The sequence below is a fragment of the Copidosoma floridanum genome, unplaced genomic scaffold (assembly GCF_036245765.1).
Source record: "Copidosoma floridanum isolate Cflo_tuat_1 unplaced genomic scaffold, Cflo_Japanese_pri ptg000006l, whole genome shotgun sequence".
NCBI lineage: Eukaryota > Metazoa > Arthropoda > Insecta > Hymenoptera > Encyrtidae > Copidosoma > Copidosoma floridanum.
Genome location: NW_028321883.1, coordinates 16,804,938 through 16,823,157, shown reverse-complemented (window position 1 = coordinate 16,823,157; position 18,220 = coordinate 16,804,938). Strand labels below are relative to the sequence as shown.

At 30.4% G+C, this 18,220-nt stretch overlaps 2 protein-coding genes across 3 annotated transcripts in view; one reads left to right on the top strand and one right to left on the bottom strand.

The window, feature by feature from the left end:
* Syn (synapsin) overlaps positions 1–14,217 on the bottom strand; it is a 65,553-nt gene extending 51,336 nt beyond the window's left edge. Inside the window, exons 1-4 of one of the 2 annotated variants that reach the window (XM_089598304.1) lie at positions 14,045–14,217; positions 3,549–3,879; positions 851–1,122; positions 34–169 (exon numbers count right to left, since the gene is read on the bottom strand). In XM_089598304.1, coding sequence (XP_089454430.1) covers positions 34–169; positions 851–1,122; positions 3,549–3,794 — 654 coding nt within the window. In that variant the 5' untranslated portion in view covers positions 3,795–3,879; positions 14,045–14,217. The remainder of the gene's footprint in view (positions 1–33; positions 170–850; positions 1,123–3,548; positions 3,880–14,044) is intronic. The other variant, XM_014353811.2, reaches the window with a different exon arrangement.
* Positions 10,089–11,342, top strand: LOC111643011 (uncharacterized). The gene is made up of 3 exons (XM_023389969.2): positions 10,089–10,222; positions 10,342–10,521; positions 10,600–11,342. Exons 1-3 carry the CDS (start codon positions 10,168–10,170, stop codon positions 10,770–10,772), a joined length of 408 nt encoding a protein of 135 aa, XP_023245737.2. The 5' UTR covers positions 10,089–10,167; the 3' UTR covers positions 10,773–11,342.
* Positions 14,218–18,220: the final 4,003 nt, after the last annotated feature.

Sequence of the window (18,220 nt, the reverse complement as noted above, 5' to 3'; positions counted from 1 at the left end):
ACGTGTTAGTGAGCACAAGTGCGTGGGGCTTACCTGAAAGTTGTAAACCGCCTGTATATTGTTGACGCTGGGTATGCCGCTGTACATGAAGCCGAGAAGCAAGCTCTTGTAGTCCTCGCTGGCGTCCCGCAAGTTTTGCCGAAACAACACGAAGTCTGGCTTGAAAGACCTGTGACAAATTGCGCGATTTTACTTGAAGACTATACGATGCTTTTATTTTTAGGTCCATTCTTTTTTCTTTGGTATCACTTGTTCTTTCATAGCTACCAGTGACCAGTAAAATTTTTTGGAAATAATTATTGAGAACCGTCTTACGGAAAAAAATACGAACTCTAACACTCGCTTGCTATATGCAAATCGGTAGTTTTTGTTTTAAATTGTAATGTAGTAAAGTAAACGCATCTTTTTTCTCGATCCAAGTACTACTTCTAAGAAAAGAACTAACCACGTAGAAGTACATTACAAGTTTTTATAAAAGAGTGTGTATAATTGTTGTGTACATAATTTGTTGTATAAATTTTTATAAAACCTAAATACACACGTAGAATAGCATGCATGTAAATTAAAAGAAAGAAAAAAATTTCATAAAAACTATTAAAATGTTACATGTGTATACCATAATTTTTTTCATCAAACCTTTACAGAAAAACGGTGATTTTTACTGACGAGAGGTATATTTTTGTTTAATGTGCGTATTATTATTATTATTATTATTATTATTATTATTTGTTTATTTTTTTCAATAGTCATTACAAATTACAAATATTAAGCTCAACGCTCTTTAACTGAGCTCGAGAAAAAAGCTTGTCAATCCAAGTATAATAAGAAAATTTGAATAAGCATCACCCACCTAATGACTTTGGACCCATTGCGCACCACTGCCATAGAGACAGTGGTGCCGGTCTCGTTGGCCGTGAGCGTGAGCTCGCGAAACTCGGCCTGCTCAACGCGGATCTCGTAATCGACGTGCAACCTGCGTCCCCGGAAGTACTTGCTCCAGTCGGTGTTCTGGTCGTCGATTACCAGTAGCGTGAAGCAGCGCTCCTTGCCTCCAAAGCCCTGGCCACGCGTTGCTCCCGTCACCGCGGCGCCAAGAATCGAGGAGCCTTGTATGTTTTGGATCTGCAATGGGAGGAAAGAAAAAAAAAAACAAGAGTGAAAAAGTCGTCCTAGGGTTTGTTGCTTTTGCCGTATTGGACTATGTGAACAATGTGGTATAATATGTCACGTGTCTTCGAGGATGAGGTTGCTAATGGATTTTATGGTTCACGTGGGTCCATACTCTCTTCCTGTTTTCTTTCAGATTATTCATAACTAGTTTCGAATTTCTATGCTTTCGAGTACTATTTATCAAACATCTAGGTAGATAAGCTGTGAGAAGGTAAATAAGGCTATTGTTTTCAGGCCAATGTCCCATGTGCATTTTTCATGTAATATTGAGCCTACACTTTTTGCTGGGAACCAGCTGGGAATGAGAAAAATCTTATTTTTTAAGCCAATTCAACTAGCATCCATTTAGACAATTTTTTATTTTTATTTTTTTTCTAAAGATTTAACTTTCTCTGCTTGTCCATGTATTTAGTCGGATCCTTAATTTTAAAATAAAATTACAATCTTTTAGTGAAAATACTTTAGAAAAGAGTTTTAATTATTTTTTTTCATTTTTAATATCTTCTATTTCATTTTTTTCTTTTTTTTGAAACTACAGTTACTTTTTAGGATGGATCAATATTTGTTTACTCTAGTCGAGTTTCTTTTGGTCTTCCAAGAAAACATTATTTTACAATACCAACTAGATTTCTAATATTTTCAAAATTAATTTTTACGAAGAATTAATAAACTCCAAGGGCTTACTGTTCAGTCTTTTGTTCAGTTGACAACGTTTCGACTGCACTTAAGGCAGTCCTTTTCAAGTCTAAATTATGTAGAGCAGCTTAAAAGATTATATTCAGACAGCTTAAAAACCAGTCGGTTCTATTACAGCAGATATAGATATTATTTAATATTAAGTGGACGTTACTCTACATAATTTAGACTTGAAAAGGAATGCCTTAAGTGCAGTCGAAACGTTGTCAACTGAACAAAAGACTGAACAGTAAGCCCTTGGAGTTTATTAATTCTTCGTATCATTTTCACTGTTCTTGGAGTCCTCTTATTAAAAATTAATTTTTATTTTTACTGTAAAGTTCGATTTGACCCCTTCATTATTTCGATAAAATTAATAACTATATGTTAATGTTACAATTTCTAATGATTATTCAAATTTCAGTGTGGTTTATTTTAATCATGTTTGAAAGTTAGCTTGATTTATAAACTGACTTCGAGATTGCTATATGTTGAGCTTCAAGTTTAAAAACTTTTCTAATATCTTGAATATTTTGTAGAGGGTAAAGTAGTAAGGACAGTTCCTTGGAGCTTTGGAATATACACCTAGTTGAGACTCTCAAACTGTAATTCTCTTGAAAAAAACAAAACTTAAGCCAAGTTATTCAAACTAAGTAAAGTATGTTTCGAAATGAATCATTAAAATTAATGGCTTAGTAAATATACACTGTACATGTTCACATGATATCGTTTAAGACAAAATTTATAAAATTTTTAATTACTAAAATTCTACAATCGCAGTTTATACAAAATTAAACTTCTCTCTATCCAATGAAAGAAAGTCATGCTACCAATTTTGTTCAGCTTTATTTCAATAAAGGTTCATTCGCAAACTCTGTTAGCAGTTAAAACTAATAGTATTGATACATTGGTAGTCAGCTGTATAAATCCGCTCACAGTTTAGTATTGAGGTATACTTAAATTTCCAACGTTAAAATAACCATCAATGGAAAATTGAGAAAACGAAGATACCAATTTACCAACGACAATGTTAAGTCAAATAAGTACCTATTTGTAAAAAATATAAATTATTTATATTTATAATTATAATTATAATTATATTTAGAAGTTTCTTGCTACAACGTATGTTTTTATGTCTGTTTTTTTTCACTTTTCTTTTGTTATCAATACCCTATCGATAAGTTCGAGAGTTTAAACAGTTCTGAAAATACTGAATGTATATTTTTTTGACGTTTTTATTTACAACTGAACCACCTATTAAATTGCAGTTTAATTTAAAGTTTATACTAATTCTTCAACAGTTTACACTTCTATTGATAATTAAATTCAATGATTAATTTAAAAAAATTTTAATTTCTCATAATTTTAAATGGAATATTACATTTTATTAAATTTTATTGTTGAGAATTGTTGTTCAAGTTTTCAGAAAAGTAAAAGGTGCATCAGTAATAAAAGTATCATTTGTCACGTATCTTATGAAACAATTAATTTTAAGTGTCAATTGAAATACCGACTAATGAACAATTGAATAAAATGACTTTTAATTGTAAATTAAATTTTGGTACAAATTGTTTGATGAAGAAACCAAATATTTCATATCTGAGTGGCAATTTGTACACCAATAATACGACCTTTACGTACGTATTAATCTGAAAAAAAAAATTACTCAAAGCTGTAAATACAAAGAGAAAAAAGTGCCTTACCTGATCTCTAGCTGCACCAGTCAAGCTCTGGACCCTCTGTAGTAGGCTCTCCCGCGTTTTTGCGGGCGACGAAGGGGCACTGGTGGTCTTGGAGTTGGGCTTAAGATTCAGACTGAGATCGGAGCCGGGCGGGGGGGCACCAGGCACCGGCTGGCTCGGCGGTGCCATCGGCTGCGGCTGGGACTGTAGGGGTCGCTCGGCCAGACCCTGGTAGTTCTGGCTCGAGGTTGAGTCCTGGCGACCCATGGAGGCCAGCCCCGTGCTCGCGTTCGGCTCATCGTCGAATTCCGAGCTCAGGTCCCCCGACGAGAACCTGGAAGACAAGCTCAGGCTTTTCTTTGCTTTTAGATAGGCCGTTTCTCGCTTAGCCACTTCTGGGAATTGCTTTTTTTTCGGAACAGTCTTAGGAGTTTCGGTTTCTTTGCCACCAATAAAAGAGCTTTTTTGTCAAATGAAACTTTTACATTTGACGATATCTCATGTATTAAATGTAGTTTATTTAAGAATATTGAAAAATGACAAAGAATAATAAGATTTGGTAAGTTAAAATAACATTTCTTAGAATCAAGAAAATATTCCTTAGAACGGTACCATTACATGTTCTTTCAAATTAAGATAACATTTTTCATATCACAAGTTTTTGTTTGTTTGAAATGAACATTTTATGAAATAAAGAAAATATAATTCTATTTTACAAGATTATTACTGGGAACTGTTCAAGTAAATATTTTCTGGAATCTGAGAAATTTTGTTTCAGTGTCTATTTAATAAAAACGCAGTAGAAGTAATAAAATATCTGAATTGAAATAAATACTAGTTTTTTAAAAATGTACGAGACTGCATTTACTTTAAAGAAAGCTTAAGTCAATAAACATTTATGATGCAAAAGAGATAAATGCCCATCGAAACTCCACCACTGCAAGACTGTTCTGAAAATTCCCATTTTTAGCATACTTATACTTTATCTGCAGGATTTTAGCGAGCGTGTAAGATTCTTGTTTGTTTGGATCTGAGAAATGATGATAATAATGATTATAAAATTGCAATGATTCTTGACGTACACCAGGGATCGACACATTTTGATTATTGCAACCTTTAAGACGATCTTCAAGACATTATAGCTACAGAATAAAGTAATTTAATCGATTGAGGATATTTACTATTCAGTAAGATTCATGATTTTTTTTAAATATCAATTGAATCAGAGGAAAAGTTACCCCATGGGTAAAAAAACTCTAGAATTTTATTACAATTACTGTTCCTTTCTTAAAACATTGATTATCACGTGATTAAATTACTTCATCCAAGATTTGATTGGCATACACCGAGCACGTGGTTTGCTTATAGCGGAAAATTTCAACGAATTAAAATATTGTCAGCTATAAAAAAGCATTAAAAAGAATGCTTGATTATTTTAAAAATTTGTAGATGATAAAAGAAGTCGATTTAGATAGGTCAGTTCAAATTATTAACGACGAGATAACTGAGGGTAATAATCATATTTAAAATGAATTTAGTTTAAATGATGTACACACTAAACCGACTATATGCTTATACTGTAGAGAATAAGAAAAGTTTTTAAATAAAATTTTTTTATTTTCAAATTAGTTTAATATTTACAAATTTAATACCAGAATACCCTTCGAATAGCTTATCACAAAACAATTTGTCCAAAAATATCACAGGATTCTAATTTAGTTTGCTATTCACGTAAAAAAACTTTGGCATTCATTACTTCTAGCTATCGTGTATTTAAAGTGGAGAAAGTTTGTTCATTTCTACCATAATAAAAAATGTACTTCTACTTCATCACATGTTTTCTGTCTCTCTCTCTTTTATTAGAGCATCGACAAAAAAGTACATCAAGGATCATTGTGGTCATTCCCTCGATTTTAGTTGACACAACATCCAGATACAGGCAGGTCCATAATAATAGCAGAGTCGATGGCAGTGAACGCACATTGATGATGAGAGTTTATTCTTGACAGGAGTATAGACACGAACAGAGCCATAATGTTATAGATATACACCACATGTAATGCACATTACGTACAGAGATGCTGCAAAGGGAGATACTTGGTAGATGCATTCAAGGGTTCGAAGGATGCGGTGATGTTCGCATGCGTGGTTTGTACTTAAGCAAGGATAATGTTTGCGTTGTGTATGCGTGTGAAAAATGGAAAAAAGTGCTTTTTCTCGCACGTGTTAAAATTAATCTTCTTTTTTTTTATTTTGATCTTCAATTGTTCTGAGGATAGAGCTCGTCTCTGTCGATTACGGATTTTCTTGTCGATTGTAGCAAAGTAAGATAGTTTATTGTTAGTAAACAGCAGTTATTAATTACATGTTTAATGTAGATCTACTACTACTACGTTTGTAAGTTTTCTAGTTTGGTATAGCCAGATTTTTTTTAATTTGTACAGTTTAATTTTAATATAATTATTTATTTTATGAATATTTATAATGTGGTCAATAAATGTTGAATGTAATATCTACGATAGTTTATTTACTACTAACTAGCAATAATCTAGAAGGAAAATTAATTATTATGTACTCGCCAGCAGGAGCCTACGTTTAAAAAAAGTAATAGCTTACAAGTTCAATGCAAAGTTGTATGTCATTTACAAATGTCACATGTGAAAACTTACATCAACTCGAGTGTGTTCGTCTTTTAATTTGCAAAGATCCACGCAAACAGAGGAATCAAAATACAATTCTCTTATAATGATAATTTGAGCTGTCCTCCCCCTATCAAATGACAAAGTAACGTGACGAAGGAGCACCTATTGTCAGAAATATATTTATTTTTATTGCCATAAATCCTTCTTGGAACTCACATTCATTTTTTATTTTTTAATGGTAAATGAACAAAGAACAGTCCAAAAATCAAATTCAAGACCTTTTTTAATTTTTTTAGGATTCTTGATTTTTTGTATTTGTTGTCTTTTTTTATATCTTTATACTTTTAAGGCACTTTGAAAGGTTATGACTCTTTGCAAAGGGATTTTGGCAGGGAAATATCAACCATTCCATTTTTCAAAAATTAAAATTTTTTGTCGGCTGGATTTATATCTCTGAAGTATTACGCTCAGCATTGTTTTGTGAGCAACTTTTAGGACACAAACCCCAAGAGTTGTCTGGCAGCATGCACTTTTTACAAGATATTGCATATTTCACAGAAATGTAGTGTAAGAAGATTTTGTTTCTTGTGTTATGCTAAGTTTATAATGATTATACGTGTTATTTAAGTTGACTAAAAGGCTTGTTAACTAATTTACAACCCTTAGTACAAAGTTTTTATATCAAAATTTAACTTCGGAGAGTTTTACGATATATTTTGAAAGTATTGTCTCCAAGGCAATTAATATGTTTTCTTTATCATTGTTTTATCGTCGATGACACTAGAGGAAATTCAGAAATAAATTTTTGTTTAAGAGTATAAAAAACGCTTTTAACGATGTAACTTTCATACGGTAATAAAAAATTTATTACTAGATGTTGAAATGTTATTTTAAGGAAGTTAGCCGTTTGGTGTGAACACTCCAAATTGAACACAGTTTAGTTCACTCCAGATAACAACTTTATTAAAATAAAATGATTTGTTTCCAAGTATTCGTTATCAATGATTAACTTACGATAGATAAAAAGTTTGAAGCAAAGTAAAACGAATACATCCATGTAGAACTTTTCTGAATTTTCACCTTTTGAAAAATAGACAAGAAGTATAAATCGTAGTGGAGACGAAATGATTTTGTTTTCATGAAGTTGTTAACTGAAAACTTGAATTAAAAAAAAACGCACCTGAGCGTATGATTTACAAAAAAAAAGAAAAAAATTTTTTTTCATATTTCATTAATTTTTTTCCAGTTTGATGAACCCTTTTCAGGACATTTTGTTTTATACTGGTGTGACCTTAATCTCACGAAGCTTAATGTATTAAGGAGCTACAAGTGATCTTATACGAAGTAAAATGCTATTATGACAGCACAGACATATTGTATCTGAATTTGCTCAAAGTTACATTTTTTATATCACGTAGAGTATCTTTTCTTTTCACTCCTAAGCTTGTATCATCGTTGACTGTAGAAAGAAAATAGATACTGAAAAAATTGTTGTGCCATTTTTAAACTCTGCTCATAAGATCACCGGAAAAGAAGATAATTGTGCTACGTTTCACTAAGTCATCGCAAGAGTGCGATGGTAAACTAAATATTGTTTAACGCATATAACACATATAACAAATTTTTTTGCTATTCTACTATGATTCCTTTTGTACAAAAAGTTAAAATTACATTTTTTGAAAGCACGTGACACCCAGTACGAACCTAAACTTTTTGCATTGGGTCAGCACAATGTAAAATTCACCACCTAACAACGAAAAAACATTTAGGTGTGTCCTATTTTGGTGACTAACTCCACAATATATGTATGCTGCTAGTAAATATATATATATATATATATATAATTAAAGTATTCTCCGTATATGAAGACACCAATTCTTGAAACTGTCAACTCACAAACTGCCTATAGATATATATTTCATCATCATGAACAGATAATCGGAAAAAATGTTAAGTTATTTTATACTATAATATCGTTAGAAGAGTACAAAAGATATTTTAAACTTTAGATACATTGAGTGTAGTAATCTCTTTGTATTTCAACCATTTAACCAAACAATCGTAAGAAAGATTATGTATTTATACTGTATTTACCACAAAAGTAAGCAGTTGAATATCTTGCGAATGTCACGCTAAGACATTTTAAGACGTTGTCATTCAAAGAGCAGTTAAATATCTAGTCAAAATCTATTTTGAAATAGCATTAGCTTTTTTATGTTAATTAATAAATTGACGAATTTAATTACAAAAGTTGATTAATAAATTTACTGAAGAAAGTTTTACAGGGACAATGGTTCATTTCGTGCATTATAAAAACTATATTTTTTAATACTTAGTGTGTCTCAATCAAAATTCCAAAATTTGAAGTATGCTTATCGAATAAACATTACTTATGATTATTTTAATAACCTATTAAAACAGGAAGCTAAAGCAATATATTGAAAGACGTTTCCAAGTGATTTATTAAAGTAATGTATTTTCTGAAGGTAATCTTAATTTTTATTTTATCAAACATATATATTTCATTCTTGGTCACAATTATAATATGTACCTCTATTAAACTTACACGATTGTTCATAACGTATTGATTTTTGTCCGTAGTAAGTGTAATAGAATTCTTTCAATTTTTAAGAAATGCTGTTTACAGCTGATGAGATATTTTTGGACATTACAACAGTAGTTTCTTCTGTTATTTAAATTACGATGTCGAAACGCTAAGCTTTGGCATTTCAACTTTTTTGAAACCTCTGCGCGTGTACAGTTTTATGTCTATATTATTACAAAGAATATTCTTTATAATAAAATTTTCTGTAATATTACAAAGAATATGAAGCTCCACATCTTCAATTAACTTTGAACTGCTGTTGTTACTATTAGTACAGTTTTCTGTACTCTAAGTAACAACACGAATTTTATGGACTTACAGGACTAATTTAGCTATTACGGTAATAATATATTTTAATTTTAACGTAAAAAATGAAGCGTATATTAACAATAAAAAGTTAACCGCCATATGGTATACGTTTCTTAATTTCTTTGAATTTTTTTTTAATTCTTTGGAGGATTGTTCCCGTGTGTGAGTTTTCACGATTGTAACAAAATCTTTATCAATACATTTCTTAAAGTATTTAGATATCATTACAGCCTTAACATATAATGAAGAGTCTGATGAAAGCACTTGTAATCATAAATTTTTTTGCACTAAATCGCTTCATTTCAGCTCTAGAACATACATGCATCATTTAGAATTAAAAGAAATTTACAACTCATATAAAATATATGGTTAGGAAAACTTCATCAGTTTACCTGTTATACCACACAGTATAAAAAAAAAGCAAGGATTAAAATGAATAATTGATTGAATAAAAGCTTCAACCAATTTTACAAGTCTTTAGTCTAATTTTTAAAGTTACGTATGAAAACCTAACGAATAAATGTTGCGTACAAAAATGTAACGAAATTATCGACGAGGCCTCGTGTCGGTAGGACGCCATTTTGTAGAAGTGTCTTTATAATTTTCTTGACTTATTTGTTGGATTTGATACTCTTGGTTGCTACTGTTATACATATATGCAAGATGATAAAACAATAGTAACGACAGTGGTAATAATAATTATTACTATTATTTTGTTAATATTATTAATATAAACAGAATTTTTGATTTTAGAAAACATTGGAGTACATAATAATTGTTACAATCATATCAAAAAGGGTGGAAAATATGAGGGAAATGTGTATATTCTGAAAAGTTAGTTAAAAATTTGTTGGTTATATATTTTGTCCAGAATGCGCGTACTAACACATTGAAGATAATAGCGTGTAGAAGTATAAGCTTCCCCTTCTCCTCAACTAATCGGCACTACCCAACTAGCTTAAGTGGGGCACACTTTCGGTGTACATTATAAAAGGTACAGCCAAGTCGTGGCAGTGTTCAGTTCTTTGTCTCCAGTCGAACGGTAAATAAGTACTTCGTACCTTGTGAATCCATCGACACCAAAATGGCTTTTGGTTTTTACTGCATTCTCGTTGGGATCGCTTTGTGCTTTAATGGAGGTAATACATTCATACCATTTATTCATTTATTTATTGAAAAAAGTAACTTTCGTACTTTGGTTGTGCTACGAATCTTCGTTTCTAGTTCCTGACTTTAACACGATCTAATATCTTTACAGCGCTTGGAATGAAGTGTTACGAATGTGATTCGGAAACAAATAAAGACTGCCTAAACGTTACGGCACTCATTTCTACAGAATGCAAAATAGGTGGCGAATCACTAATAATCGTGAAACATTTTAATTCATCTTATCGAGATGCTGGAACAAAAGAATGGGCATGCATGAAAGGAACAACGGGTAAGTTTCATTTTTTTTTTTGTAACAATGTATCGTTACTAACAGTTAATTAAATACATGTGTGTTTGCCGTTTTTAGAAGATAAAAATGTGCATCGTGTACAGCGAGCATGCATAAAAAAGTCTCAATGTATGAATTTGAAAAACGCCGAATGCTGTTACGAGGATGTTTGTAACTCATCGTTCAAAACCAACGGTGGATTATTCATCCTTGCCGCTTCTTTGATGTTCATCACTCTGTTTTATAAATAAAACATCGTGCCAATGATTGTCGTACAAGCGTTTGTAAAGACGCATCTTGCAATAATGCTAAGTTATTTAATCATCACGTATGAAATTTTGTAGTGAGTCGAAGCCGAATGAACGTTTTATCCACGAAATTGTCCCATACGTAACTTTTCTGTATTTTGATGTTCAATGTGTGTTCTTTTGTATTTCACTACGGTTGATATGTAATCACTTATAGTTCCAACCATTTTTTACTTTTTTTATTAAAATTTTTATTTTCCTTATACATTTAAATGCAGAGTTTAAAAAATTAATGTTGGTTAAAACGACATGGGTCTTAATTGTGCGTTTTAACGTGTACGACAATGCGTGAACATTACTACATAACTATAATTAATATTAGTTCTGATGCCTTCAATCGGGGAGTCTTTACTTGTTCCACCTTCTGAATCGACATGGATACTAAATTTTGTACCTGCGGATTTTATAATTACATCATTTCTTTTACTTAAATATATGATGTTTAAATCACCAGTTTCAAATATGTAATAAATGTATTAACAAAATTAAATAAAAATTTTTGAAGAATTTTGCTAAAAATCATTGTTTTTCTGTACAATACCACCTTGCTCGACTTAATTGCTAATTAATTGCTGATACTATTATCTTACAAGGTTTTATAACTATGATAGTAAACCTTCATGCATAAATTGATGTAATCGCACTTCGTGTGAGCAAAAATGATGTTAGTATCAAATAGGTTAGGGAGTAAGTATAGAAGAATAAAAAACTCTATTAAATCAGACTTGATATCACACAGAAAAAAGTCGTATATCCAATGTATGCTTTTAAAGACACCTACGTGGCTTCTAACTGTAGCTGAAACTTGCATGCTTTATCTAAAAAAGATAATCGAAAATTAATTGATTTTTGGAAATCAATTAGGATAACAATTTTGTCACAACACGATAAAATAGACTATCAGTGGATCGTAGTAGAAATTTTTCATGAAGAATATCTTGTTTTCTCAAACTCACACATAATATTAGTGCATCTTATCTGCAGATTAGTCCATCAGTCCATCAAAAATATTTTTTTTAATTGTTTGAAGGTCTTTTAATAAGGAAATTTTTTACGGTCTTGGAGAAAATGTACATGAATAAAAAGTCATTACTAAGCTACTTTTTTTTGTTATCTAAAATACAACATCTACCCGCGATACCTAAGGTTTCCAAAACTTTAATAATCCAGTATGTGAGATATTATGAGTGTATTTTGATCACTATCGGTACGCAACAATCAAAGCGTGAAATGGTAACTTCCTACCACATAGTATAATAAATGTTTCTTTTTTCTGCTTAAAACAACGCTTTTTTCTTGGTGGTTAAACTTCGTATAATTCACTTTGCAACATCGTTCTCCCTACACATATCTTATACGCCAAAAACATAAGCCATTTTGTTGTTTGTCAATTACATATCAATAATGCATGGGATGTTTTAATGCATTATAAATTGTTTATTAAAGCCACATTTTATTAAAAAAACAAGTTTTAACCACTTCTTTTTTCAAAACTTTTTTATGTTACTTTAAAAGTAATACTTTGTTAAGCCCACAAAATCGTGCATCTTCGGGCATACATTACGTCATGATGTCTATTTTTACGTTTTTTTCCATACCAATTGATGGAGTTCTCTAAATTTAAAGAAAAATAAGTCAATAGATAATAAGACATTTCGGCCATTACAAAGATAATTTTTCCTGGCACCTAAAATATAACCTTCAAGTCCAATGATTAAACTATCACAAATTCTAATTTTTTCAGTGCATACAAAATTTCATATCTGTATTTCAACCAAAATATGAAACTTCAAAAATCTTAATTAACATTAGATTATTATTATTCTTATATTTTTATAGTTTATTTGATTATTAACAAAATAATAATTTAAATATTAAAAAAAATTATAGCATAAGAGTGTTTAAAAAAATTGTTTAATATTGATTTTTAAAAAGTCATTATACTTAACGTTATTGTAGGATAGGTATTTAGTATATTCTAAATAATATAAATTAGTGTTTTATCCATTACTTGATGCGTATTAGTTATATCGTCACACATCCATGCATTTATTTGGCCGTGAGTTTGACAACTGTTTTGCAAGTGTCATATGATATTATTGATGATTTTCATAATTATTCTACTCATTTATTTTCTTGTTCAAAAGTAGGAAATTTCAAGAATTTTTAATTGTTTCTTAATAGTGTGTAAATTCGAAATCTTGCGGCTGTTAGTGCAGTGAGGTAAAAATAAGAAAAAATTAATGTGTTACTAAAAAATGCGAAAATATTGAACTAAAAATATAAATATATCAATAAAGTTATGTTTCTATTTGCTACGACAAGAAATGACAGTATGTTTGGTCATAGGAAATTTGCAACTTCAAAGAATTTTTTAAGTTTCTTGTAAAAAATTTCTGAAAAGGAATCTTGTTTAAGTTATTTAGAATATTAAAAGACAGACGAAAAATCTCATGAAAATAAACACATAGAACATTAACAAAAAGCAACATTTTAATAGATAAGTAGAAAATCTTATTAAGTTTACACTGGAAATATTTCAAATAATAAGTAAAATACGTAAATTTTTATGAAAACATTAACTTTTTTTATAAAAATTTAGTGCTTCAATATATTTTAAAAGTAAAAAAATGTATATATAAACTTATAGTGTTCATTAAAAACTGTTTAAAAAATATTTAAACGAAATGAAAAAATAGTTAGTTAACATTATAACCCTCAAATGGCCTTATTTTTGCATTCATGGAATAACTGTATTTAAGTTCTAGCATTGACATACAATTTTTTTTGTTACCAGAATAAATTTACAGTCGGTAATAAAAAAAAGATAAGTATTTTAGCCATCGTATATCACTTTTTGAAACATTTTTGAAGTGTACATTTTGATTTTGAACACTGAAAAAATAATTTTTGCCGAGAGAAGATTTTTTATTAAAGTATAAGATCTTATGAACTTGCGGTACATAAGTGTTAACGGTTATGGAAAAACTAATAACATCATTCGAAACGTCTTAAAACAGCAAGTTGAAAACAAATTTTTTTTGTTTATTCTACATTTTTCAAATGTTTGTGATTTCTAAACATGAAAAAAAATCTTCTCCCAACGCATATCCTCGAATAAAGATAAATAAAGGTTGAGAAAAAACACATAGAATTACACTTAACGCCAAGTGAACTGTAGGTTATCACCGCTGTTAGCCATTGTTTGAGCTCACCTTCGTTTCAGGTAGTTAACATTGCTGGTGAGCGACTGACGGAAGCTGGTGAAAGAAATGTTGGCGGGTGACGGGGCAGTGCCGCAATATTTGCCGCAAGCGCCGCCGCGACCGGTAATCTTGCTGGCTGTGAGTTGCCTTGATCGCTGCTGCTCCTCTTCAAGATCCCTTGCTGATCACTTTTCGTTTGTCTTTTATAAGGCTACTGTAGCACGATTGCTCGATGTGTAGATTATTATTGTTATGTGGAAGATTGGTTAGCTCGACGAGATTTGCCGCGTTGAATGTATCTGAAACAGATGATTGAAAAATGGTTAAGTTGTTTTATTTATTTATACCGTTTTTTCATTCATAAAATTTATTGAAATACTTATTATATTTTCTCATTAATTCTATTAATAATACTTTTTTTTTTAATATTGGAGGTGTAGTAATGAGAAGTGTGTAACAGTTGTACAACTAAAAACGAAATGAACGATTTTTACTGTTACTCCTCCTGTTACTGATACTACTCTTCCAAATCTTAACAACTTTTGTTCGAAGACGATTAAGAAAGATTCATTAATTTATTCTACTAAATAAATTATGATTAGTTATTAAGTTGACATAAATATGGAATAAATTAAAATACGATATTTCTAAGTTTAAAGTTCGACATCTTCAAAGTCATTAACTCCTACACTGACTTTGGAGACAAATATTTAGTAACACAAACCAAAATGAAATTGTTTTAACTAAATTCTCATTTTAAGTGACTATTGACTCTGTAATTTTCTTTTTGATTCAAACTAATAATTGTAGTAACGAGTACAGTATTCTTAAACTCAATTGTCAACTAAATGTTGTAACCAACACGAAGCAATACCCGCAACAATGTCAATAATTTTCGTCTAATAACTGAAACTATGATATTTTAGTAGCAGCTACCATTTCTTTATAAACTATTAACAAGACTATTGCAAAAAACATCTGAATTACAACAAAAGCCGCAGTAAGTTCTAGAAAATAGTAAAAATACAGAGCTACCCTTGCCACAATTTAGGCTTTATCACCAACAGTATTTAAAAAAGCTTTTATACGAATGAAAGGCTGGAGAAGACTAATTACAGGGTAATCGAGTGTCATTAAATGGATGTTCGTCCGCTCGCTGTGCAAAAAAAGCTGTGTATCCTAGGGCTGTTTTTCTTAGTTAAAGGAGATGAGATGTAGGATGTGGGAGAGTCAGGCTTACTGGAAGCCGTCCAATGAGATTCTCCCTGCTTAGCTGCTCCTGATTCGATCAATCCGCTCTCTTCACCCCTACCCTTCTCTCACTCTTCTCTCGAGCAATACTTGCGTGTACACGTACAGCGGCATCGACACCTCCTTATACACATATAAATATATGTGGTCACTCGTTCAGTTACGAATAATCAATTGTGTCTGTATGTGAGGGACATACAACACCTTATGATATACATTTATATACATGTATTAAAAGTTTTGTATTAAGTAAAGCCCTTGGGGTTGAATAGTTTACTTAGTGTATTTATTTCCAAAAATACTTCGAATGTGTTAAAAAAATCAAGAAATAGAAATACATGAATCTGAAATATTTTTATCAATCCTTTTAAAGTCGATCGAAAATTTTGATATTGTCAAAAGTGAGGTATATTAGAAGTCTTTATTTATGTTACTTCAAGTTTTCAAATCCATTCAATAACTTTCCAGAGTCCAACAAATTAAATGTCATTAAAAAAAATTTTTTAATATCTCTAAATTCTTTCAGTTTAGTAAAACATTTGAAACTCTTTGAAGTTATTTTAGAATTTCTACCCCGATTTCAAAGCTGTTGGACCCTTATACCAATTTCCATCGGAATTCCTTTACCAGCAGCCATAAATTCTTCTTCTTAGCTTGAATTCCAGATTAACTTGAACAAATACTTTTAATTTTTAGAGACAAATAATATTAAACTTAAAAATTGTGCACTAATACTACAGTTGACAAGGTTTTTCTTGAAAAATAATAAGAATACTCTAATACAGCATTTATTCTATATACATCACCTTCTTACTCAAAGTGTTGTTAGTAAAACCACCAACAAACACAACCTGACATCAAATTAATACAAATATTGTATTCACACTAAGTGATCATAAAATCACAAGAACACAGGCTTCTACACAACCTACGACTAATTTTTAAAACAAGCTTATGGTTCTTCGCATTGAAATCGTTACCATCTAAAAAAAGTAATAAAGAAATATTCAGTGGGAAAAAAGGTGTATGCCAAGCGACTTTGCGCCCAATTTTCGTCAGGATGTATAAATTTCCTATCGAGGAAAGACGTCTTTCTCTTGGATGAGGATGTGTTTCTTCTCCATAACTTCTAATTCTGTTTTTGGAATGTCAGTGAAAAAATCAGCTTATCTCATTTTTAGGTTTCTGCATCTTGAGCAAAATATGATGTTGAATTTTCTGTTAAAAATACTGCAAATATAAGGCTATACATACATATTTGTTCCACGTTGACAAGTAAGCGAATATTACTTAATCTTAGTAATGTATTCAATAAATAGTTGCATTAAGAATATGTTAGATACTTATTACAAACAGTATTAGAACGTATAAAAAAAATTACTCACAATTTTTATTAATAAATTTATTAAAATTCAAATAGGTGTGAATATGTAATGTTTATTGGATAAAAAAGTTGATTCAAGAATACGTCTGGTGTACTTCATTGTGGATGAAAATTTTATAGTAAGATTTTTTTAAATCACCGTACTTTATATTTTCTAAACTATTTATTAATACAAGAACCTTGTAAAGTCCGAGACACTGCCTTCCAAATTTAGAAATAAAATTTTTTTTTTGGCATCACAACATTATTTTAAGTTTTACTTAAATTTTGTAACAAACTAACTATATAGTATTTTTATTTATGAGTTGTATAGATGACCGTGTTGTCTACAAAGGCATTCACATTAGGATTCGCACAGAAAAAATTGAAAAAAGGTTCTAAGTATTTATACCAATGGATCACTGTTTTTTTTATCACATATTGAATCTTTATATTAGGAAGCACAACTAAAGTATCATATTTATGAAATTTTTTTTTAACTGTACAAGCTTCACAGTTAAGATAACAAAAATATATGTATTATGAAGATTTTAAATTTTTTAGATCAAACTAGAGAAAAAAGAAAACTAAAAAAAAGAAAGAAAGCTGCAAGGTGGGCAAAAAACTTTTATATCCTCTACCTCTCTAGACCTGCTTTTTTCTGTTTTGTTCTTTTTCAAAGCACCGGACGTCGGGTTGTAGACCAAAGAACGAAATAAAAAATTCACCACAAGTACGAATGGGATTTTTACTCTCGTGGCCAGAGTGTATGATGTATACGTAGGTGGTTGTGTATAAGGCGACGACATTGCAGAGCTATTTCCAGCATCTTTGGGGTGGAATATGTTTACGGTAGCTTTCGTGTTTTAATGGCTTGATGGTTACTAGGGTTGTAGAAGTATTTTTCACATTTTAATGTATCATCCTACTTTATTAGATTTTTTTAAAACATTTTTTCAGTATCTTGCAGGAAACATTAATTTATTTATTATAAAGTTTATTCAGGGTATACATTTTAAAAGACGTAGAATGATACACATTTGCCAATATAGTTGCTAGCGAGCAACATTTAAGTATTTGTTATAAAATTTAGTTACCATATAAATATTAAGGCATTTATAAAATTTATTTTATATTCGTGTTTTCTACACATTATTAAGAAAAGTTTTGAGAACTTTTTCTTGATAAAAATTCAATCTCATTTTTTCAAACGTCCTTTGAAATTATCATTGGGTTGATTTATTCTAATGGACTTTATAACCCCATTTATTGTTTGTGGAGCGTACTCGGAAGAATATGATTTCCGCCATAAAGGGTGCATTTTAGAATGTAACACTATTTTATCGTATTACAATGTAGTCAATGAGACTCAACTGCATTTGATTTCATTGCAAAACTTAAAACAAGAAATCAAAATAGAAAATCGCTAATTGTTGTTGCAGAAAAAAGAGCAGATGATATTTGTAATCAATAAAACATTAAAAACATTTTTATTGATTTTAAGAGTTGATGTGTAAAATTAGAACGATTTTTAGTGATTATTTTATCAGTTTTATTTTTGTGCTTTTATT